This window comes from Equus caballus, chromosome 18, assembly GCF_041296265.1.
Source record: "Equus caballus isolate H_3958 breed thoroughbred chromosome 18, TB-T2T, whole genome shotgun sequence".
Classification (NCBI taxonomy): Eukaryota; Metazoa; Chordata; class Mammalia; order Perissodactyla; family Equidae; genus Equus; species Equus caballus.
In genome coordinates, this window is record NC_091701.1 from 20,369,769 (window position 1) to 20,395,468 (window position 25,700).

Sequence of the window (25,700 nt, forward strand, 5' to 3'; positions counted from 1 at the left end):
AGCTGAGCACAGCCTTGGACTTGATAACCGCTGCCCGGCGGCCCTTAGAAGCATCTCACAGAAGAGGGGGAGAGACGACAGGATGCCCTGTCTTACCACAGACCAGGTCCTGCCCATCATCATGCCTAAGGATCCACCAGAACTTTCTGGGGAGGGCTGAGTTGCAAGGCTTTCCTGGTTGCCCAGGCAAAGGATGATTCTCCATGGGCTTTGGATTCTCAGCCCTAAAGTGGGGAACTTTTCAATCTATTTTCTTGAGTAAGGTCTAGGCCACCCTTACCCTCAGGGAGAGTACATGGCACCCAAATGCTATGACGCGTGAGTCCTGAGAGCCGCCTTCTCTCTCTCCACATCCTCCCCTCCTCTGCTGGCTGATGCTTGGAATGTGGGGTGAGGGCAGCCTTCCATCCTCAGTCAGGGATGAGGCAAAGAACACACTCACTCTGGTAAAAGAGGCCTCAGTGCCCTCTGAGTTGTAACAGAGCGTTTCTTTCCGTGGGAGCTGGTTTTACCAGGGGATGGATGGCTCTTGGTCCCGGGCTGCAGTATCACAGTTCACCAGCAAGTGGCTCCATCTAATGAGATGACAGCCTAACATTTCCTGAGGTTTGTTTTGGTTTCGGAAAACAAATTATTGCTCCAATTCACCAGTTCTGTGGGTCTGAAATGAGGGATGCAGGAATTTCGTTCCAAGACTTTTCCCCCAGCTGGCAGGCAAAGGGGAAAATTAAGCTCTTATTCGCATTTATTAATTGGACCACCTTTGTCAAGTTCTTTTGTAAAGACTTTGGCAAACCAAAGCCTTGGTGTCCCTTCCGAATGCCACAGTCTGCGGGCTCCTCCACAGAGCCAAAAGGGAGCGCCAATCAAGAGAGACCCTTGCCTTTCTTTCCTGATGCTGAAACACAGGAGAGGGTTCCTTCCAGCCTCTTAGGAGACACCAGCAGGAGCCAGAGAAAAGCTGTGCCATGACGAGGGCCGTTCTCCTCTCTCTCCTCTTCTCAGGGGCCCAGACTGAAATCAGGGTGGGCCATGTTGTTGGCACCTGCTCACTAGTGTCTCTACTTCCTAGGAGCAAAATTCCATGGCCAAAAGATAAGTGCCCCAAAAGATGCAAAAGATGCATGCTAAACTCATGGAGTTGGGAAATTCGGGGCACTAATGTGTTTCACAGACTCTAAAGCCCCCAACTTAAGAAATTCTCAGGTGGAGTAATTAAAATCTGATGGTGACACTTAGAGGTGAAGTGTGACCTTGCAGCTCGGCTCCATTAGCTACCACAGTCAAACCAGAGATCAAAGAGGTGGAATTTCTTTCTACTAGCTAGCTTCAAGCCAGTGTAGCATCCAGTAAGGACAGCATGTGCAAATAATTTTTTAAGACTTAAAAGAAAACTCAAGCCCAAAGATCTTCCATCACAGCAAACCTCTTAAGTGGGTAGGTCATCTCCATTTCGGAAATGAGAAAACTAAGGTACAAAACGGTTAGATGATTTCTCCAAGTTCACAAAATCAGGAAATAGCAAAACAAGGCCTAGATTTTAAATCTTTGTTTGCAATCTAAGTTTCCGCTAGATCACGACAAGAGGGGAAAATGGGCAAGAGTGAAAACAACACCCAGAGGAGAAACAGACCTCGACGTATCTCCTGGCCGCCTCCACATCCTCCTGGTTGGAGGGGTTTCGGGGCTCAGCCCACTCACAGTTGAGGGTGATGGAAATCGTGCCGCCTTGACTGGCGCGGTATACGTCATTGTACAGATGCCAGGCCTCGGCGTGAGCCTTTAGCAGGTTGTGGCCAGCAAGGTAGGGGGCAGTGCCAGGCCTAGAGGAGATTCCTGGAAATAGACATGGATGTCAATGAAGAATAAATGTGGCCAAGAATATCACTCTCTGCCTATAGATGGCGTCTATGTGTTTGGGAGAAAGAGTACAGATTTTGGCTTTAGGAAGAATGAAGTCAAATCCTGGCTCCACTTCATTTTTTTTTTCCTCCCCAAATCCCCCCAGTACCTAGTTGTATATTTTTAGTTGTGGGTCCTTATGATTGTGGCACGTGGGACACCACCTCAGGGTGGCCTGACAAGCAGTACAATGTCCATGCCCAGGATCCAAACCAGCAAAACCACAGGCCGCCAAAGTGAAACGCGTGAACTTAACCACTCGGCCACGGGGCTGGCCCCCTGGCCCCGCTTCTTACAAGCTGGCTGTGTAACTTTGGATGAGTAATTTAGCCTTTCAATTTCTTCCTCGGCAAAATGAGCAATAGAGAGTTCTTGAGAGGACATGAAATAGTGTATGTGAAGCACCCAGCAGCACTGTGTCTGGCAAAGAGAGGCACTTGATAAATGTTGGTTTCTATACCCTCTCCCTCAAAGAGTGGCTCAGACAGCTCAGGCAAAGTACCCAGAAGAGTGTGGCAGCCTTGAGCAAGAGGCAGGGTCTTTGAGGTGCTGCCACGGGGCTTTCTTGGCCTCCTCCTCCAGTGCTACCTGGATTTCAGGTCTTCATGGTGCTAAGAATGCCATGCTCCAAAGAGCTGACAAGTTGGGTCTGGAGCCTTTACCTGGAGCTGCTGTCCCGTAGCCATAGCCCTGGGTAACAACGACAAAGGGCTCATTCAGCGTGATCCAAAACTTCACCTTGTCCCCCAGCCTCTGGAAGACCACATTTGCATACTCTTTAAAGTGCTGCACAATGGTCTCGTTCTCCCAGCCTCCAACATCCTGGAGCGCCTGGGGCAGGTCCCAGTGGTACAGGGTCACCTGTGGAAAAGCAAGATCAGCAGTTCCATCAGCCTGCTTTGCATGGGAAGCCATGGAGGCCATATGTGCCAGCACAAATGTCTGCTGCTCAAGCTGAGAATGAACGATGGGGCGAAAAAGGCTCACAGGTTCTTTGATGGGAGGGGAGGGCAGCAGTGTTGAAGTGTGAGAAGTTCATGCACCTGGATCAGAGAAGGCTGGGTTTGAGTCCCAGCTCTGCCACCTACCAGCTATGTGATGCTGGACTCAGGCACTAAGACTTCCACTTCAGTGAATCATCGTGAGGCCTAAGTCACATGGCGGAGGACGTGAAAAGTGGCTGACACCCTGGCAGCTCTTTGGTAAGTGTTAGCTATGTTATAGTCAGGAGTCAGAGATGCTGGTGCCTCAGAACCTGCCCAGATAGACTGCACTGAGAGTCTGAGGCTAGGAGGGTCCCAGGAGGATGGAGGCATTTTGCTTGTAAAGGGACACCCCCAAGGACACCATCTAATGTGTCTGGAGGTTTTTCCTGTGGAGCTGGGAACCTTTTCCAGGAGAGGGGCGCCTCTGGCCACATCCACGTGGTGGCCTTTCCTCTCTCCTGGCCTTCTCCTCGACACCCCTGACACACCCCATCTTGGCCAAGCCGGGGTCTCCGCTGTCCTCAGTCTGCACGGGGCCACTAGCCATCTTCAGCTCAGACCCAGTCTCTCCTTTTGCCTGAAATGCCCTTCCTCTGCCCGCCCACCCATCCAAATTCTCTATCTTCAAGACCCACACCTCCCGGAAGCTCTCATGGCCACAGCACTTTTCCTCTCTTTGGTGTCTCAATGCCCTCAAGGGCTACGAAAGAGCTGTGTGCTCTCTGAAGTTGTTCTGAACTGTTGCGTGTGATGAATCTCACTGTCCACCCAGATCATAGGGTCATGCAAGGCAGCCACTTGGCCATCTTCTCTCCCTAGTGCTCGTGGGAATAAACATTGCCTGGCTGGTTTGTTCCTGCAGTGTTATCAGTGTGAGGAGAGACGTCCAGATAGCACTTTTATGTGGAAAAAGCTCTGCTTTTGGGGTGGGAAGAGGTGGGTTGTAACGTGGGGACTATGCTCTGGCCGCAGTGCACGATCTCCAACCGCTCCAGCAGAGGAAACGCAGTGCTTCACAGGACGAGTGCCCCCTAGCGCTTTGTCATAAATACCACAAACAGCCCAGGGGAAAAGGAAAAGTGTTCTCAGGCTCCCAAGTAAAATGTAAAAATTTTGGTAACAGCGAAGTAAGTCCACAAGGGAGCTTCTGTATTATAATTCATAACAACTCATGGCTTAAAAACACATGCACGTCTGCCCCTGCAATTCTGCTCCTAGGACCACTCCTACAGATACGCTTCCACCCATGCGAAACCATGGATGTCTATGGTTACTCATTATAGTGTTGGTCATAATGGCAAAAGAGTGGAAACATCACAGGAAAGAGTGTCTATTAACAGGGAAGCAATCAGAGAAGTAAGGTATAAGCAGAATTTGACATAACTAAAAAAAAGAAAGAACATAAAGGAAACTATGTGTGGATTTGGAAATACCTGCAAGAAATAGTGCTAAATAAAAGCAACTACCAAAGTGCATGTATCTTACCATGATAAAAAAAAGAGGGTAAAAGGAATATATACACACACACATACACTCCCGCTGGCTTACATACCCCAGAGAAGGAGTCGAGAACCTAGCAAACTTGGTTGTCTGTAAGGAGGGGAACTGGATCGCTCAGGGTCAAGGATGGAGGAAAATCTTCACTGTAGACTCTTTTATGCTTTTTGAATTCTGCACCATGTGAATTTATTCAAAATTTAAATTTGAAAAAAGCATTTTATTTACACAATAAATATGCTCCCTGCCCCGGCTGGCTCTACCGTGTGAACTTGACCAAGGCGTTGTCGGGGCCCAGTCTCACCTGGGGCTTGATGTTGGCAGCCAGCAGTGCATCAATGAGCCGCACGTAGTAGTTCAGCCCCGCTTCATTGATGTACTTGGTGGTTCCATCAGGGAGGATGCGAGTCCAAGAGATGGATAAGCGATAGTGGGTCACGCCCAGGTTCTGCAGGGCGACCACATCCTCAGCAATCTTGTGATAACTGTCACAGGTCACGTCTGCAGTGTCACTGTTCTCAACCTTCAGTGGTGTGTGAGAGAACGTGTCCCAAATACTGAGTCCTTTGCCATCTTCTCTCCACGCACCTTCGATCTCAAGATGACAAGACATGGTCTAATTAAGTCATGCAGTCAAGCCCTCATAAGTTCCTTTCTGTCAGCAGGGGACTCCCGAGTCAGGATGTAATTAAGCATCACCTCCTTTGGGAGCCTTCTCTGGCCACCCTCCAATTTCTGAACTCCTCTAGCTTTCTGTACACACTTTCTGTACATCATGGCACTGTCATGTGGCATTATACAATGATGCACTTGCTGATTGGCTTCCCACAAGACCGTGAGGTCTAGGCATTGTGACCTTCCTCTTGGTGTCCCAGCAGTTAACGCAGCAGTGTCTGGTGTATGGTGGGTGCTCACTAAAAGTTTGAGTGAACAATTCCATGTGTCCCAACTCCAATCACAGCCAAATAAATCCCAGTGGTGCCAGGCAAGGAGGCAGAATTTCTACTCAGGACATGTATTACTGTTTCTGTGCTTCCTTTTTCTCCTCCCACCTATCCTATGGGGAAGCTGACCACAAGCCACTGGGCAAATGCTTACCTACAGGCTTAGTCTGACAGGTACAATTTCCGTAATTTACTTTAAAACACTTTAGCAAATATGGTGTGATATTATGTGACTGGATGCAGCTAAGTTGGTGCTGGCATTTTAACCAAGAACGCATATCCAGGCTTGGCTAATTGGAATATTCAATGTCACAAAGGGTGAGACTTGTAGTCACAAGTTTGCCATGATGAATACAAATGGGTACTCACTGATGCCTATTTAATCACTCAAGATGTTTTCAACACACTCCCTGCCCTTGCATGGACAAGGCTGAAGAATCCAGCAAGGCCTACAGCCTGGGCCCTAGAATAAATCCCCAACACTTCCTGCGTCCAGCTGTAAACCTGTGGGGCAGTGGTTCTCACCCAGGGGCTATTTTGTCCCTTAGCAATGTCTGGAGACATTTTTGATGGTTACAACTGAAGGAGGAGTCTGCTGGCACCTAGTGGGTAGAGGCCAGGGATGCTGCCAAGCATCCCACAGTGAACAGGACAGTCCCTGTTCTGGATAACAAAGAATTATCCAGCCAAAGTCAATCGGACCAGGCTAGAGAAACCCTGCTACAGAGGATGCTGTTTGCCCCTAATAAAAGTAACAGCATCCTGTCCGTGAACTCTTGGCATTTCCTCAAGTGAATCTTTCATGTGAGGTGTTGGCCAGAGCACCTAAAAGGACCAAGAACTGGGTTTTCTCCAGTCCACAGAACAAGCCTCGTGAACAGTTTTCGTGTCTGTGCGTTTAGTTAATAAATGTCTGCATGTGGCAGAACTTGGTCTGAGATCTCATTTGAACCTGGTAGTGTGGTCGTCTGGGAGTAGCTAACCCTAACCTACCTCAAAAATGTTTTCAGCAACTATGGTTATCCGGAAAAAATCTACGGGCTGAGCACACCCAGAGTCAGGTGAGCCCATACCACTGACCCTGCCCCGGTTCCACAACGAGCTTACAGAGCCCCCTCCTGTGTCAGAGAAAACGAACGGAGGGAGAAGACGTAAAGCAGGGACCCACGACTAACTGCCCGGGCAAGCCACTCTTTGCTGTTTATCTTATTTTCCTGGGAAAAGCAAAACCCTCATATTTCTGTATTAGTGAGTTCATTTGGCCTGAATAAGGCAACACTGTGATGTTTTTGGGATACCTGAAAAAGCCCAGGGCCACGTGAAAGCCATTTTGAGTGAATTACCTGCTTGGAAGAGATCCGGTGAGAAATAAAAGCATCCAGCAGAGAAGCTTCATATCCGCATGCCTTTGCCCAAGTGTTTCTGCCCAGGCTCTACCCGCTCCATCGTGCCTGCAAACACCCATCTCTGCACAGCCCTCGTAACTGTGCTTGTCTGCCTGAATTCAGGAATGTGAAGAAGCCAGGCTCTCCAGGAAGAGGATCTCTCAGACTTCCCCTGCATCATCCTGCACTTCCTACTTCCTCCCACGAGTCTGTGAAAATCCCCTGCTCACGTGCCTGCCCTCCCTGGCACTGAGCCCAGAGCCTGGTGCCTGGTAGGTATGCAATGGATGCTGTGGAGCTGCCCTGGATGCCTCACCTGATATGCAGCGGTAGCTGCACTCCAGGCGAAGCCCTCGGGGAACTGTCCGTAGAGAAACTCATCTTCCTTGGCCGCTGGCATGCCGTTGTTGGTAATGACCTCTGTGTAGTACCCGGCTGAGGTTCTTGCTGTACGAGGCCTGTTCGCATTATTGAAATCAACATGATATAGTCCAAACTTGATTGTGTAGCCATTCACCCACTCAAAGTTGTCCATCAGAGACCACGCAGCATACCCTCGAAGGTCGACACCATCGAGCCTGTAGGCTGGGAACATTCCAAAGGGAGCAGAGGAGAGCTTTACATCAGGAGGTCAGGGTCCCCAAGAAGCCCAGCCAAGTGCTGGCTCCTCAACTCAAGCCAGTCCTCCTAAACCATCAACTTGCACACACAAGTAATATGTGCCCAGATAGACATACAGATCACCTTGTCTTTCTTTTTGCCAGCACTCATATTCCCACAGCAAGTACTAATGACTGATCTTTGCAAAATCAAATTCTTTTGTTGGAGTAAAGGGACATGTCTCAAATTCAAAAGTCTCAGCCCACTTTAGAAGTTAAACACAGAAATGTGAATTAGAGAAGAGTTTCTTGCTCCAGCCTGCATGGAACCCACAAGAATCTAAGCTCCATGTCCGCAGAATATTATCTGTTTTGTTCACTGCTGGATCCCTAGCACTTAGAACAGAACTTATCGCATAGTAGCGGCTCAATAATGAATGAACGGACCCACGAAAATATTCTTGTGGGGACTCTGTGTGTATATGTTTGGGGAGATACCCATAGCTTTTTTCAGATCCCCAAAGGGATATGTAACCCCAGACAGGGAGAGGATTATGGAGTTAGGGCATAAGACAGAGGCTCGTTGATGGTTCATTATCTGCTCTGGCAAACCATTTCCAGCACATGCCAAATGGGTGCTGGAAGATTTTGCAAGAGGAACATGAACCCTCATATACCTTTCAAAGCTTCATTGATGTAGGTTTTGTGGTAGAACATCCTATCAGTATCTTCCACTTCCGGATTTGTCAGCCCCGCCCCATTTTCAGTGATGTAAATGGGGATGTCACCATACTCTTCTTTGATCCAGTTGAGCAGTCTTCGCATCCCCCAGGGCGCAGCTCTGTTTAGTGCTGTGGACGGCCATGAAGGATCCTCTTCCGCGGTCATCTCCTGGTCATATTCGTAGGAGGGTGGGTTTAAATTGGGTGTGGTATGCTGCACGATTCTGGAGGAGTAGGTGTTGAGGCAGAACACATCAGCTGTAGCGCTGATGTACCGCTTCTCCTCCTCAGTGAAGCTCGGCAGGCGGGAGGTGGCTAAGTGCTGTAGTTCACTCCTGTTCCCCACTTTCCACTTCATGACCTCGGGATAATCTCCATTTCGGAAAATGGGGTGGGCGAACCAGCCCAGTGAGAACTGCAGCATTCGGTCAGCTGCCTCCACATCCCTGGGGACCTCTGGTGACTTGGGCTCTGCCCAGAATGCACTAAGGCTCAGAGAGATGACTCCCTTCTGCTCCTGCCTGTATTTCTCATCATAGGTGTGATAGACTGTAGCATGAGCTTTGATGACTGCATGGCCAATCCTGTAAGGTGCCGAGCCTGGGTCCTGAATGTTTGGGGGAAATTCCCCTGAGCCGTAACCCAACCACGCCTGGTGCATGGGCTCATTAAAGGTCATCCAGAACTTGACTCTGTCACCAAAGGTCTGGAAACAAAAGTCTGCATAGCTGTTAAACAACTCAATCAAGGAAGGATTCTCCCAGCCTCCAATATCCTGGAGAGCCTGGGGCAGGTCCCAGTGGAACAGTGTCACCATGGGAGAGATGTTGCTTGCTATCAAGGCATCGATCAGCCTATTGTAATAATCAACGCCAAGTCTGTTGATAGAACTGTTTCTCCCAGTTGGGAAAATCCGAGACCAGGAGATAGAGAAGCGATAGGCGTTCACTTTCAGAGCTCGAAGCATGTTCAGATCAGCATCCAATTGGTTATAGCTGTCACAGGCTATGTCTCCGGTGGCATTGTCTTTCACATGGCTCCCTGGTGTGTGGGTAAAATTATCCCAAATGCTGGGACCTTTGCCGTCAGCATCCCAAGCTCCTTCAATCTGATAGGCTGATGAAGACACACCCCACAGAAAGTCATCTCGGAACGTGCCGTGGTAGAACAAATCCCTTTCAAACTGGGGTTGGTTGGAGAACTTTTCCCAAACTACTTTAGCCTTGGAGGGCACCTCGGATGGAAAAGTGAAGGCTCTGATTTTAGGGGAGATGTTTGCTGTACTGGGTGGCGCCAGTCTTTTGACTGCCTTGGTGAGGAAACCATTCTTTTCAATGATGCTGGTGAAAAAGTAGGCAGATTTCCTGGGGGTCCTTGGCTTGCTGCTGTCGTTGAAGTTGACATGGTGTAGCCCAAACCTCTGGCTGTAACCGGAGGGGCCTTCGAAGCCATCGATGAGGGAACGAGCAATATAAGATCGAACATCCACCGAGTCCTCCTTGACAGCTGTGGAGAAGAACAAAAATAAAGATTATGTTAAAGCCTCTGTTACTGATGTTGCTTTTTAAAAGTTTTCCTTTAGAAGGGGCGGCCTGGTGGCAAAGTGGTTAAGTTCACACACTTCACTTCGGCAGCCCGGAGTTCGTGGGTTTGGATCCTAGGTGCGGACCTACACACTACTCATCAAGCCATGCTGTGGCAGTGTCCCACATACAAAATAGAGGAAGATTGACACGGATGTTAGCTCAGGGCCAATCTTCCTCACCAAAAAAAAGTTTTTCTTTTGACATAAAAATTTTGTAGGTGACTTGGGCTATGCAAAAAAAGTTAACCCTTTTTCCTCCTCAGAATGAGCAAAAGGAAAATCCACAAAACCCCCACAAAATATCTATGGCCATAAATCTCAATCTAAATGATCAACCCTGTCTTAAAATGAATAATAGAGAGACTGTGCCCCATCTGCTAGTATCAGGATTCCTTGGTTTTATACAGAACACATAAAATCATTTACTCTTTAAAAATGTGCTTTTGTTTTTCCTTGTTTACATTTAGCAATATTGACGTAAAATGGTCACACATTCCATGTTAAAAAAAAGACAAAGAAAGCCTAAACAAAGGTACTCCTTGGTGCAGTAGGTTGAATGGTGTCCCCCAAAAGATATGTCCAAGTCCTAACCATGGCCCCCACCAGTGAATGTAACCTTATTTGGAAAAAGTTTCTTCTTTGCAGATGTAATTAAGCTAAGGAGTTCAAGACGAGATCATCCTGGAGTAACTGGGTGGGCCCTAACTCCAATGATCAGCATCCTTATAAGAGACTCAGATGAGAGGGCCACATGAAGATAGAGGCAGAGATTGAGTGATGCAGCCAGAAACCAACGAATGCCTGGCACCACCAGAAGCTGGAAGAGGCAAGGAAAGATTCTCCCCTGGAGCCTTTGGAGGGAGAGAGGCCCTACTGACATCTCGATTTCGGACTTTTGGCCTCCAGAACTGTGAGAGAATAAGAAACAGTCTATTGAGTCAACCAAGGACCAAAGCCAAAGTAAGGCAATGGCTGCAGGCTCCTACAGGGAGCCAGCAAAGTATTAAGGCCTATTTTTATCAGATTACACAGCCTATCAACAAACATTGATTGTAGAAGAGGTAGGTAAAGTTGCTCATTCATTCTATAAATAATTTAGTAAGCATCTACTTTGTCCCAGGCTATGCTAGGATCTGGGGAAAGTAAAGATGAACAAAAGCCTCATAGGTTAGAGGGTGGAGTGAAGAGCTGAGCCAGAAATAGAAAGGCCTATGTTTCCACTCACTGGCTGTTTGGGCCCTTCATTTAATCTCTCAGAGCATCAGTTTTCACAGTCATCTTATGAGGATAATATCTGCCCCTGTTTACTGTGCGAGGCTGTTTCAAGGATCACTTGAGATAATGTCTTAAAGGGCTTCCAAGATTATGAAGATTGCAGAATTGTAACCTTGATGCTGTGAATAGTACAAGCAAAGTAGAAGAGAGGGTGTCTAACCGCACAAACAGTGGTGTGTCTCCATTCTTTACTCTAGTGGCCAGGGCAGGTATCGCTAATCAACTCTCTCTCTGAATCTAGATAGGGCCTTGGAATCTTCTCAACATAGTCCTCTAGGTGGACAACTAGCCACTATCAATTAATTAGGACTGACATATGGGATGAAACTTTGCTACTCCTTTTTACTTGGAATAATAAGACATAAATACGGTAGGTAAGAATAAGACTGTAGATATGGGTCAAGTGGATCAAAGTGAATGACATGGAATGCAGATTTTATAGCTAGTTAAAGGAGATGAAGATCAACGTGGCTGGAGCAATGAGAGAAGATTTAATAAGTTGGAATCTCATCTTAAGCGTCCTCATGCCATCCTGTAACGCCATTACCATCCTATATTGCAATTTTCTGTCTGTGTCCCTCTGTAGACTATGAGCCCCCGATGGGAAAAGATGTTTGTTCAATATTGTATCCCTACTGTCTTGTACAATGTGTGGCATATAACAGGAGCTCAAATATTTGTTGAATAAATGCATTAAAAGATGATGAGGCTTTATCAATGGATAGGATTCATGGTGGGCAAAATGTAGAAGGGAGGCATTCTAGGGAATAAGAACATAGGAGTAAAGACTTGAGGCTTTTAGGGGAGAGAGTTAGGAGGCTGATGTGAAAGACTCATGCTATTGCTACTAATACTACTTTTTGGCTTTGTTTCCTTGGGTGACTGTCTCTGTCCTATTAAACAAAACTCTGAAGACTTGGAGAAGTACCACCCACCTACCAATCACCAGTATATCCACTGTTCTTACCCTTGAGCACCTCACTGATATATTGATTGAAGTAGTTTACTCTGAAGGAATCATCAAAGAGATCTTCACTTTCCCCTATGGGCATGCCATTCCCAGCCAGGTAGATCGGAACTTTTCCTCTTGTGTATTCCAAGGATACAAAGAGCAATAGCCTCCTAATACCCCAGGGCACCACACGAATCCAAGGAGATGAGGTCTGAGGCCACGCAGGGTCCATGTGTTGTGAGAAGCCTCCGATGGTATCGTAGCTGGGGATGCAGGTATCTTGTTGGGCCTTGCTGATGAGGCGGGAAGTGTAATGCGACAGACCTAGAAAATCAGCAGAGCCTTTCAGGAGCTGCTTCTCTGCCTCAGTGAACTCAGGGAGCTGGGCCACAGGACTGGGGCACTGTTTGTTTATCTGTTGAATCTGAGCCCTCAGGGCAGCTGGATAGTCTCCATCCACAAAGATAGGGTGTGCAAACCAGCCCAGCATGAACTGCAAGAAGCGCTCAGAGGCTCTCAGGTCCTCGGGCCTCTCTGGAGACAGGGGTTCTGCCCAATCTGAGTTCAGCACGATGCCCACGCGTCCCTGCTGCTGTGGGCGATGGTGGTTATTGTAGTGGTGCCAAGCTCTGGCATGAGCCTTGAGGACCATGTGAGCCACCTGATGATGAAGAAGGAAGGAAATACAGTGCTTAGTAACAACAACAGCAATGTCAACAACAGCACCAACAAGCCAATCACAAGTCAACAACAACAATGTCAACAAGTTGATGCCAACGCCAATAATGTCAGGAACAACAACACTGAAAATGTCAACATCAATAACATCAAGACTAATGTCAACAACATCATCAACAAATTAACAAGGTCAACAAAAACATCAAGAAGTCAACAACATCAACAAGAAGTTAAGACTGATGCCAACAATATCAACAAATCAACAACAGGGACAATGTTGACATCAACAACCACAACATCAGTGCCAGCAATATCACCAATGTGGACAACAATGTCAACAAGTCAACACTACTGTCAACAGGTCAATAGCAACAGCATCAACAACCACGTTAACAACAACAATTATTAATGAATTCTCTCATGTAGTCCTCACAACAACTTTATGTGGCAAGTACAATTATTATTACCCCTACACAGATGAGGAAAAGAAGATCCAGAGAAGTGTAGAACACAGGCAGTCAGACTCCAGGCCTGTACTGTCACCCACAATGCTATTCTGCCTCGGTCCTCACTAAGTACTTATTGACTAATTAATTAACAACTAATTGGGGAAGACGGGGCATTTTAGCTAACACACAAAGGAGGGGACAATTCTTTCTAGCCTGTTTTCCTTTCTACTTAATGATATCTAGGGAGAAAGACCACAACCAGGAATCTCTTTGCAGACTTAACTCAGGGTCTTACAAAAGTCAACAGCTTTCCTTGGTGGAGCACTGTGGGAAAGCAGGGGCAAAAGCAGGGTGTGTCAAGTATAACAAGCCTAGATTTAAATCTTGACTCTCACTAACTTGCTCAGTAAATTCAAACGACCTTCTTTCTCAACTTTGGCTTCCTCATGTACAAGAACCGGATTATTATGGATCCATCCAGGAGGAGTAAATGACATAGTGTACGTAAGCACTGACCAGAAACTTGGGGTGCAGGAGGGAGTTTGCTATACCTTAGCTCCCTTTCCTTTTTATCATCTGAAGATAATGATACTTACTTTTGAAGAATTTCATATCAAATTATGCCCTAGGAAGTGAAACTCGTGGCTGCTTCTCATGTCCCAAATATTAGTCCTTAACTGGGTCCCAAACTCCACTGGCAAACTGTGCTCCTTTCCAAAAGGCAGGAATGCTTCCCTTCTAAACTAGGCAGTGCCAGGCAGGTGCTCAATGGAATATTAGACAAGCATCAGAAAGAATCACTGTGACTGTGTAGTGACATGGAGAAGTGTTAATGACATGTCAAGTAATAATGGGCACTAGGGTGATAATGATGTGTCAGTGTAGGTTCATCTATTGTAACAAATGTACCACGCTGGTGGGGGATGTTGATAATGGGCGAAGCTGTGCGTGTGTGGGGGTAGGAGGTATATGGGAAATCTCTGTACCTTCCATTCAATTTTTTGTGAACCTAAAACTGCTCTAAAAAATAAAGTCATCTACTTTGGGGATTTCAATGAGTCATTTATGCACACTATTCCAGCTCATTCTAATTGTGGATTCTTTGAATTACTCTCTAAGTTTCTTATGTGTGTTAGTATCATCTCCCCTAAAACACTTTCACATCTTGGGGGCATGGGCGTGCATCCTCCTTAACATCCAGCATGGGGCACAGTAAATACTCCTATTTCAGAACAGAACCCAGAGTATGGCAGGGAAAGCCATACTGACATGTCTATCCTAAAGAATGTTGCCAAAGAAAGCTGGTGGGTTTTCTGGGAAATTTTGAAGAAAAAGGGAAATGATGCAAAGAAGCCACATTAAGCCATTTAAAATTTTGTCTCTAGTACATACATCCTCTTCTCGTTGAAATGATTTCCTGATTGCCCTCTGGAAAGCCAAGCCCTTTCTCCCGCCCCACCTCCCCACCTCTCAGCCAGCGTGTTGAGGGGTAGAGTGGGGACCTGGACCCAAACCAGTCGGTGCACTACAGTCCCCTATCCTAGATCCAGTGATTGGTTCAAGGATGGGCATGCCACCCACACAGAGAGACCATGAGACACAGGGACACTTTTGCTAGGAATGCCAGCACAGAGGCAAGTTTTCTTTCCTGCTGGTCTTGAAATATGAGGACAGGGCTGCTGTCATCTAGCTACCCAGTAGCCCAAGAATAAAGCCAATGAGGGGAGCAAGAGAAAGAAGAAAAATTGGGTCCTGGTGACAACATTTGCATTCTGATCGAGGTCCACCCTGATCAGCTAAAACCAAGACTTTCAGTTTCCTGAGCTCATAAATCCCCTCCTTGCCTAAGTCAGTTTGGGTTGGGTTTTCTGTCTGTAAGTAAGAGTGCTGGCTGACAACATCACGCTGATACCAAAACCTGACAAGGACACCACGAAAAAAGAGAACTACAGGCCAATATCACTGATGAACATAGATGCAAAAATTCTAAACAAAATTTTGGCAACCAGAATTCAGCAATTCATCAAAAGAATCATACATCAGGATCAGGTGGGATTCATACCAGGGACACAGGGATGGTTCAACATCCACAAATCAATCAACGTGATACACCACATCAACAAACTGAGGAATAAAAACCACATGATCATCTCAATAGATGCAGAGAAGGCATTTGACAAGATCCAACAGCCATTTATGATAAAAACTCTGAACAAAATGGGCATAGAAGGAAACTACCTCAACATAATAAAGGCCATATATGACAAACCCATAGCCAACATCATACTCAATGGGCAAAAACTGAACCCCATGCCCCTGAGAACAGGAACAAGACAAGGATGCCCTCTATCACCACTCTTATTTAACATAGTACTGGAGGTCCTAGCCAGAGCAATCAGGCAAGAAAAAGGAATAAAAGGAATCCAAATAGGGAAGGAAGAAGTGAAACTCTCGCTGTTTGCAGACGACATGATCTTATCTATAGAAAACCCCAAAGAATCCATTGGAAAACTGTTAGAAGTAATCAACAACTACAGCAAAGTTGCAGGGTATAAAATCAATCTGCATAAATCAGTAGCATTTCTATACTCCAGTAATGAACCAACAGAAAAAGAACTCAAGAATACAATACCATTCACAATCGCAACAAAAAGAATAAAATACCTTGGGGTAAATTTAACTAAGGAAGTGAAGGACCTATATAATGAAAATTACAAGGTCTTTCTGAGAGAATTGGATGACGACATAAGGAGATGGAAAGACATTCCATGTACATGGATTGGAAGAATAAACATAGTTAAAATGTCCATTCTACCTAAAGCAATCTACAGATTCAACGCCATCCCAATCAGAATCCCAATGACATTCTTTACAGAATTAGAACAAAGAATCCTAAAATTCATATGGGGCAACAAAAGACCCCGAATTGCTAAAGCAATCCTGAGAAAAAAAGAACAAAACGGGAGGCATCACAATCCCTGACTTCAAAACACACTACAAAGCTACAGTAATCAAAACAGCATGGTACTGGTACAAAAACAGGTGCACAGATCAATGGAACAAAATTGAAAGCCCAGAAATAAAACCACACATCTATGGACAGCTTATCTTTGACAAAGGAGCTGAGGGCATACAATGGAGAAAAGAAAGTCTTTTCAACAAATGGTGCTGGGAAAACTGGAAAGCCACATGTAAAAGAATGAAAATTGACCATTTTTTTTCACCATTCGCCAAAATAAACTCAAAATGGATTAAAGACCTAAAGGTGAGACCTGAAACCATAAGGCTTCTGGAAGAAAACGTAGGCAGTACACTCTTTGACATCAGTATTAAAAGGATCTTTTCGGACACCATGCCTTCTCAGAGAAGGGAAACAATAGAAAGAATAAACAAATGGGACTTCATCAGATTAAAGAGCTTCTTCAAGGCAAATGTAAACAGGATTGAAACAAAAAAACAACCCACTAACTGGGAAAAAATATTTGCAAGTCATATATCTGACAAAGGCTTAATATCCTTAATATATAAAGAACTCTCACAACTCAACCACAAAACATCAAACAACCCAATCAAAAAATGGGCTGGAGACATGAACAGACATTTCTCCAAAGAAGATATACTGATGGCCAATAGGCACATGAAAAGATGCTCATCATCGCTGATCATCAGGGAAATGCAAATCAAAACTACACTAAGATATCACCTTACACCCGTTAGAATGACAAAAATATCTAAAACTAATAGCAACAAATGTTGGAGAGGTTGCGGAGAAAAAGGAACCCTCATACACTGCTGGTGGGAATGCAAACTGGTGCAGCCACTATGGAAAACAGTATGGAGATTCCTCAAAAAACTAAAAATAGAACTACCATATGATCCAGCCATCCCACTACTGGGTATTTATCCAAAGAGCCTGAAGTCAGCAATCCCAAAAGTCCTGTGCACCCCAATGTTTATTGCAGCACTGTTTACAATAGCCAAGACGTGGAAGCAACCTAAGTGCCCATCAACAGACGAATGGATAAAGAAGATGTGGTACATATATACAATGGAATACTACTCAGCTGCAAAACAGAACAAAATCATTCCATTTGCAATAACATGGATGGACCTTGAGAGAATTATGTTAAGTGAAATAAGCCAGCGAGAGAAAGATAATCTGTGTATGACTCCACTCATATGAGGAATTTAAAACTATGGACCAAGAACAGTTTAGTGGATACCAGGGGAAAGGTGGGGTGGGAGTGGGCACAAAGGGTGAAGTGGTGCATCTACAACATGACTGACAAACATTAATGTACAATTGAAATTTCACAAGATTGTAACCTATCAATAAATCAATAAAAAAAAAAACCAACAATAAAAAAAAAAAAAGAGTGCTGGCTGACATGGAAAACTTGCTTTGGAGTCAAGTAGACTTGGCCTCAAGTGCTGGCTTCAAAGTGCTAACCCACTCGCAAGGTCATTGTGACTGAGTTGTTTCTCCTCCCTGAGCCCCAATTCCCTCATCCGTCAGCGCTGTTCTGAGGATGTAATAACTATTTTTAAAGTGCCAGCGCAGTGCCTGGACAAAATAAGGTGATTAACAATTTATGGTTCCTTCCCTCTCTTTGATTTCCTTTAAAGGACACAAAGCAAAGACATGCTGATGGGAAGATAAAATAAGTTTCTTCCAGGCAAATGGCCTTTCTCCTCTAATGAGTAAGAGCTGCAAGGATGGGAAGTACCTTAAAAGAGGCCACCCCTGGGTCGGAGATGCCCGGCGCATGTTGGCCAGTGCCGTAGCCTGCGTAGCTCATCACCCACGGCTCGTGGAAGGTCACCCACAGCTTCACACGGTCCCCAAAAGTGGAGAAGCAGAAGGCTGCGTAGTCCAGAAAGGCGTCCACCACACTCTCATTCTGCCATCCACCGAGATCCTGCAGCGCCTGAGGCAGATCCCAGTGGAACAGGGTGGCCATGGGCTCGATGTGTGAGTCCAGGAGGCTGTCAATCAGCTTGTTGTAGTAGGCGACACCCCGCAGGCTGGGGCTGCGTCCCTGTCCAGTAGGGAAGATGCGAGACCAGGAGATGGAGAACTTATAGACCTGAGCCCGGAGGCCACGCAGCAGGGCGACATCCGAGGCCACCTTGTGGTAACTGTCACTGGCCACCTCCGGCGTTGCTTGGCCCTTGGCAGCGTTCTGGCGCCCGAGTCGGTCCCAGATGCTTGCCCCCCTTCCATCCTCAGCCCAACCCCCTTCCACATTAAAGGCCCCCGTGGAGACGCCCCAGAGGAAGCCCTCAGGGAAGACGTCCTGCAGGAAAGCATCCCTTTCTGCCCGGGACTGGTTAGCAAACGTCCTCCAGACTCTCTGATAGGCCGAGCTGGGGGCTGAGGAGTCTCCTGCTGTCTCGAGGTCCCGCTCACGGGCCGTCTGAAGGGTCAGGCCATCAGTCAGAGAACAAGACCTGCAGTGGGATTGATGTGACATGGTAAGTATTGACTCTGAGCTACAAATGCCCCAGACTGATGAACGGTGACAACGGGTTTAATCAGTAAAGATTCCAGAAACACTGAGTCAAAAGCCACAGCCACAAAGTCATGGGCAGGAAGTGACTGGTTGATGGGAAAATTATTACTATTACCCCTTCTTAGGTGAGTTATTATTGCTCCTGCATGAGTGAAAACACTGAAACTGAGACTTAGAGAAATAAGTAACTTCTGGGCATCAGGGGGCTAGCAGCTATTTACCAGCTGGTACAGAAGTATTTCAATAATTGAACTACTGGTCCAACTCTACTGACAGCTAAATATCAACCCCAGGTACAACTTCCTTTTTGCTTCATGCTGCCTGGATTGTGGACCTAATGGCAGGAACTCAAGCATCCATCCTGGACCATGAGGTAGAAGCCTTCTTAAGGATGACAAAGCAACAATATGAGGAGCTTGGATTCTTGATGATTATACCCACTCTAGACTGTCCACCTCCAGACTTTATTCATGTAAATGAGCTCATATCTTGTTGGGTGTTTTTTAGAGAGAACTTCTCCTTGATCACATAGCTTGCAAGTGGAGGATCACAGAGTGCTTGTAACCACTATATCACTAGGTATGTGTGTAGCTATGTGGACATTTATGTGTGTGTGTATATCTGAAATTAAACATAACATAAAAATGCACTCCTTATATGTAATGCAATCCTTATATGTAATACAATCTGATATTTTCTATTTTATTCTAGTCCATTTCTCTCCTGCTTGCTCGTTTTTTCTTTCCTTCCTTCTTTTTGAAAACATTCGTTGCAAAAAAGTACTTTTTTAATATGTAGTAAGACACTTTAATAGTACAGTATACAATATTACCTAATGTATGAGCATTTAGTTTAACTTCCCAGATCCTTCCTTTTAATATAGCCCCTTCTTCCCTTTTTTTCTTTTGATTTTTTTTTTGGCCCAATCTGCTTACATGGATCCAGAAAACCAGGAAACACCACCACACAGGTAAGGCCCTATCTTGACTTCTAAAATATTTGTCATTTACATTTTCCGTCCCATGACTCCTCACTTGAGAATGTATTGTAATATTCTAGGTTGGTTTCTTTCTTTTTTTTTTTCCTTCTTCTTCTCCCCCAAACCCTCCAGTACATAGTTGTATATTCCAGTTGTGAGTGAGCTTGGTTTCTTTTGCAGTGATGTAATTATGGAGGTAACCTCAAATCTGCTCTATTTTTTTTTAAGTATGTCATTTACAAGTTTTGGTACTTTAGTCATTTGGTAAGAAATTATTTCCAATCTCACCATAGATTAACTGATTTCCTAGTCAACCTAAATTGACTTCTCAATCTAGGAGTCTTGTCAACTGCAGGCTTGAAAGCTGGCACCATAGTGCGTGGCAGTTACACCAGCAGAGGGCAACCTTGAGGAAGGGTTGGCACAGTGGGTGTGTTTGGAGTGGAGGAAAGAACACACATGGGGAAAGGGGCTGCAGTACAGGAGCATCCCCCAGTCTGAGGCCACCACGTGGAGAGGGGACGATGCTTCTATTGGGTTGGTCCAGAGTACAGAACTGGTAGAAGTGACAGGGACACTGCAGAGGGACCTCCCTCCCATGGAATGAAGCCTGGGCCTTCCAAACCTAAGCATCTCCTGTTTTATAAAACATCAACTCATGCACATTTGCTAGAATAGTGGAGAGGGGTACTAATGACCCATAGTTGTGGATTATCCAAAACACATACACAACCCTGGAGCACAAGCAGAGACACGGGTGACACCCACTCGGTGCACAGCCTCAGCTGCTCTGACCCAACCCTTCCGACCCTGACTGTCCTCCTGACTTAGAGGAAATGAGGTCTTGAAGAAAAAAATAAACTGCCCTGGATAAACTAGGACTTGGGGGCCGGTCTGGTGGTGCAGTGGTTAGGTTTGTGCGTTCTGCTTTGGTGGCCCGGGGTTCACTGGTTCAGATCCTGGGCATGGACCTAGGCACCACTTATCAAGCCATGCTGTGTCAGGCGTCCCACATATAAAGTAGGGGAAGATGGGCACGGATGTTAGCTCAGGGCCAATCTTCCTCAGCAAAAAGAGGAGGATTGGTAGCAGACGTTAGCTCAGGGCTTATCTTCCTCAAAAAAAAAAAAAAAGGACTTGCTGTACAGGCCTTGGAGCCAGGAGTCCTGGGTTTGCCTAGCCTGGGAAGAGATTTAGCATGTGAAGCCTCATTCTCCATGCCCAGCCCTTCCAGGCACCCGTCCTTCAGCTGCGCCCTGCCTCCCCACTCTAAGCCACCTCAGAGCATCCCAGATAATGCTCTTTTCACCCTCCTCTGGGAAGAGTGCTGTGTCTCCTACCACAGTCCAGTGTTAGAGTCATTTGTGGGCCTCTCTCTCTCACCTTGGAGGTCTAAAATTCTCAGGCAAGAAAATGATGTTGGTCCTCTGGGAATTCCCCTCCACCCGCCCCTGCCCCCAGCAGGCTCTCCATCACCATCCACCTGAGTGAGGACCCCCGGCTGTCAGCTTAACATTAGCCAAGCTTGGACCTTTGCTTCAGGCAAAGTACCAGGAGGTCAAGGTGTTAAGAACCTTGGAGCTGGTGTCACATGTCATCTCATGGTTTCATAATTATTGAGCTTTCAGGGTACCCCTGTTATTATGACCTGCGGTTTTATTTTCTGAGAAGACATAGCCCAGACTCGTCGGCTGACTCCAAGTGTGGCCAGGCAGCAGTTCTGACCTGTTTGCTCATTGTGCTGTTCATACTCCCAGCACAGAGCCTGCTATGTAGCCACTGCTCAGGGTCTGTTGATCTGAACTGCTGATTTGAAGTGAGTTGGGAGCAGGGTATAGACGAAGAGAAGATACAGCTCAAGAGAGCCAATTGTTGGGAGAGGAAAAGTACAAAAAGGTGGTGGCGACCCAAGTTTCTGGCCATGGACAGAGCTGTGCTAGAAATGTCTGTGGTGAACGACAACGAGAGCTCCAGCTGAAGCTGTAGGAAGCCAAATGGCTGCCTCCAGCCTTTGTTCCACTTTAATGCATGCTGCGTGAAGCTCACACGCATAACACACTCTCATGGAGTGCTGAGGGTTCTGGGGCTCTCCCAGTGCTGGTTTCCACACCATCCTTTCCTCGCTCGCTCGAGAAGCCCATTGGACTGTGAGTGCGTGAGAGTGATGTAATTATGGAGGTAACCTCAAATCTGCTCTATTTTTTTTTAAGTATGTCATTTACAAATTTTGGTACTTTAGTCATTTGGTAAGAAATTATTTCCAATCTCACCACAGATTAAAATCTCTCTCCTGAGAACACCACAGAGTTAGGCTTCTGTCCCACTGCAACAGCTGGCTTTTCTTTTTTAGGACACGAGACGTGGCTGTCTTCTCATGGGGAAGATGTTTCACATTTGGCACGAGGAAATGGATGCAGAGAACTCACCTCTTACTCAGATCACCCAGCTTCATGTGGCCAGATCTATCTTTAACCCAGCCTGCTCTTCCACAAGCTCATGCTGCCTCCAACAAGATCTTAAACTAGAAGGCAGGGGTTCAAATCCCTGCTCTGCTAGTTGTGTGCACTTGGGCGAACTGCAAAGTGGCTGAATGACCGGTGAGAATGCAGACTGTGTGGGGCCCAGAGGAAGACTCGTGGGAGACAGGTTCTCCCTGCTGTCCCCTCTGAGCCTTCATCTCTCATCTGCAGGATGGCCACAATAAGCTCACTGGCCCGAGATGCAGACGACAACAGTCTTGTGAGGTTACAAACGTGGAAGAACAGCAGAGTATTCTGTAAATCTCAGTTATTGAGAGTGCAACAGGAAAGCCAACATTACCTTTCCTTGGAACTTGATGAACAGCTCAGGAAAGTATTAACATCAAAGCCAATGGTGAGCACTTGGTCTTTATTTATGGCTGCAAGAGAAGAAGTTTAATTAACTCTACCTGAAGTCCACTCTCAAGGATTTGAATTAAGAAACACCAAGGAAATGGTCCATGAGCTGTGGGCCCTAGAACTGAAGGTTTTGGTCAGGTGCCACCAAGGTGACGTGCAAGCTGAGGTAATGGGGAAATGAACAAGGGTAAGCAGAGATGGCTGTCTTGGGGGAGATGAAGATCTTGGAGGGAGGGGCAATGAAAAGGGACAGGACAGGCACAGAGCAGTTCCCATGCTTACACATGACATCTGAGGCCTGATGGTCTTTATTTCCATAAGACCAAGGCATCCTTGGCATTCCTGTACAGAACCTCTCTTCTTTCTCAGGTCAATGGGATATAAGAGATCAATAGTAGGAATGCAAGGGACACTAAACCCACCTGGGATTGGCTCTCAGACTAGCCCTCCTCTGGTCCTTCCTCCCATTGGAACCCCAGACTTTCAAGACTGTTATCCCCCAAGCCAGTGCACCCAGTGTCACTCAAAACCTCTCCAGCAATGGTCCACTTACCTTCGAAAAGGCTGAAGAGCAGCCCGGCTGGGTTCTTCCTGGTGGAGGGGCAGTCCTGGAGTTTCAGGCTGAAGATGAAAACTTTCACTTTTGGCTCAATAGTCTGAAAAAGATAAAGGCCAGCAAGTGAACCAAAGCTGCCTAGAATAAGTCTTTTGATGACTGGGAGGGATTTTCAAGATAAGAAACTACGAACACTCAATCTGGTTTTGGAAATGACCTCTAGCCATCTCAGTTAATAAAAGGGAACTGCCTATAGATTCTGAGGGACAAAGATCTACACCTTTCAACAACGTAGCCGCCTTCCCCATTGACCCCCACCAAAGAGACAGGTCCATCCATGCCTTCATCTCAGGCCTATGAGGCACCTCCTAGAACCAGGCACTGTGTTATGACCAGGAGCAAGGCCACCCATTCACGTCAGGGGCCTGTGTTACTATAAGAAGTGAGGTGCCACCATCATAATATTTATGGGTGTCTGGGGTTTGCTTCAAAACAATTTGGTTTGGGAGCAGGAAGGCAGGGTATAGACGAAACAAGATCAGCCACCAGTTGACAGCTTTTGAAGCTGGGGTGGCTTCATTATACTTTTCTTTCTACCTTTGGATATGTTTGACATTTTCCATAATAAAAAGATAAAAGGAGCTGTCTTCAGTAAAACTGGAGAAAATGTAATTTTTTCTTTCATGTCTAGCCATTTCAGTGTCAAAGAAAACATCTCTAGGTTGACACGTTGCTTGACTTCACTTTAAATTACTTTCTTGGCATGGTTGGGTTTGATTATTTTTCACACAATAACTTTGTCTTCCTCTGAGGAGTTCAAGGCCACTGAGAGATACCAATAGCAATTACTTCAAAAGTAGGCAGGCATGTTCTTTATTTTCTTAGAGTAACAATGTCCCTTCTTTACAGATGAGGTGCTGAGAGCTCTGAGAAGCCAAGTCAGTCATGCAGGACCACGGTTAGCGGAGCTGAGATTCCCACAGCCTTGTTCTTTCTGCGTGCTGGTCAACGCAGGACAGCCAGACTACTAAGGGAACCGAGGCTTTCTCCCTCGGCAAGATCAGTGTGCAGCGAGGGCGGGTGTGCTGTCACAGGACTGGAGAGCTGGAGGGGCCTTCTGCTGGGTGAGCAGAGCCCCTTCTGATAAGTGGATGTGGGACCCCCTCATCCGCGTCCTGTAGAATTCAGAACCTGTGGATGAGCTGGGCCTGAGGGTGTCCTCCGGCCCTAAGACGCCTGTGTGCTGGAAGGGAGCGGCAGCCAGGAGTCCTTGAGGCTCAGAGAGGGGCACGCAGGTGCTCTGGGGAGCGTGCAGGGAAAGGGGAATGGGAGAGGGCCCCGCTCCTCCCTGTCCTGCCCTCACACTCCTCCCTTGCAGCCCACGGGGGAAGGCTTCAAGAGGAGAGCGGGGGACCTGGGTTGAGGAGGGATGGTGTATTTGGAAGGAAGCTGTGGGCAGCGCAATTCGGGTTCCTGTGGACACAAGTCAGCCCTCTCCTCAGGGAGAACTCAGGTGTGGTAACTGTGTGGGAAATGCTACCAGGCGTGTAACTAAGGATGCCCCAGAGGGACAGTCTCCCAGTCTCCTCTCCGGCTCAGTTCTCTCCTCACCACTGCAAGATGACAGTGGTCATCCTGCATGAGCTGTCAAGTGCAACATTTGGAATTTAATTCCTACCTAAGGAAATAAAAGGAATAAAGAATCGCTGCAGGGTGTAATAAATGGCTGCTAGGCTTGTCCCCGGAAACTTTTACTCTTTGGCTGGCCGGCAACGGACTGAGGATTCACAGCTTTATCAGACATGGACGGGGGCAGATCTTCTTGAAAATATTTTGAGGTAAAAAGCGAAATACTGTAAACCACATCCTCAAGCAGAAATCGAGGCAATGCTCTGTTGGCTGCCTCTCTGAGGCAGGCCACATCTGCATAAGCCAGACGGTTTTAAAATGTCAGTGGTGTCTGAACCCATTAGCTTAGCCATGAGCTCTATTTGAATGCCTCGAGGAAGACAAAGACAGATTTAGTCGTCACAGGCATCAGCAGGCCTTGAAGACACTGCTGTGCTGTTTAAGGCCCAGAAATCTGGGTAGCAAGCCCACAAGTGCAGGCTCTGGGTCAAGTCAGTTCGTGTTCGGGTGAGAAGGTATTTACAAAAACAACTAAAATCATACGTGATTTTCAAAAATGCCACTCTCGTTATAATGTTCCCAACACCTTGGATTTTGTTTTGGAAGGGCAGTGTGGTGTCATGAGAAAGCCCTGGTTCCCATCCCAGCTCTGACGCTCACCATCTATTGTCTGACCTTGGTTAAGTTTCTTATCTCGTGCTGTGCGGCATAGAGATAATGTGAGGATACAGTGCCCCGCACGGTGCCTGGTGTCGAGCGGGCACTAAAATCATGGCAGCTCTACTCAAACGTCTTGTGAATGCATCTGCTGTCTTTGATTAGATCATCTTCTTACTTGTAGACAGCAAAAGCAGCAGTGCCTACACAGATCACTGGAAACACATAGACTTAGGGATGGGCTGGATCCTAGTTCGTCCGTCAACAGCAGTGACCAAGTACAGGAGAGAAAGCTAGTAGTTGGGTAGGAGGTGCCTAACATATTTTCTCTAATGAGTCAGAGTCATTAGATTTGAGAAGAACAATACTGGCCACAGGAAGAGGGGGCCTGAGTTTACAGGAAAGTCCCAATAGCTGGCATGTGATTCAGTAGACCTGGGTGTGAAATGTCTTTTTAAAAAAATTGTCATAAAATACATACAACATAAAATTTACCGTCTTAAACATTTTTAA

The 25,700-nt window shown here is 46.5% G+C and overlaps 1 protein-coding gene across 1 annotated transcript in view; it reads right to left on the reverse strand.

Moving 5' to 3' along the window:
- The window catches only part of LCT (lactase), a 46,763-nt gene that overhangs the window by 6,508 nt on the left and 14,555 nt on the right, over positions 1-25,700 (reverse strand). Inside the window, exons 4-12 of the mRNA XM_014732446.3 lie at positions 22,899-23,001; positions 22,287-22,365; positions 17,702-18,425; positions 11,863-12,508; positions 7,991-9,541; positions 7,031-7,299; positions 4,690-4,980; positions 2,565-2,763; positions 1,634-1,836 (exon numbers count right to left, since the gene is read on the reverse strand). Of these exons, the coding sequence (XP_014587932.2) occupies positions 1,634-1,836; positions 2,565-2,763; positions 4,690-4,980; positions 7,031-7,299; positions 7,991-9,541; positions 11,863-12,508; positions 17,702-18,425; positions 22,287-22,365; positions 22,899-23,001 (4,065 nt within the window). The remainder of the gene's footprint in view (positions 1-1,633; positions 1,837-2,564; positions 2,764-4,689; positions 4,981-7,030; positions 7,300-7,990; positions 9,542-11,862; positions 12,509-17,701; positions 18,426-22,286; positions 22,366-22,898; positions 23,002-25,700) is intronic.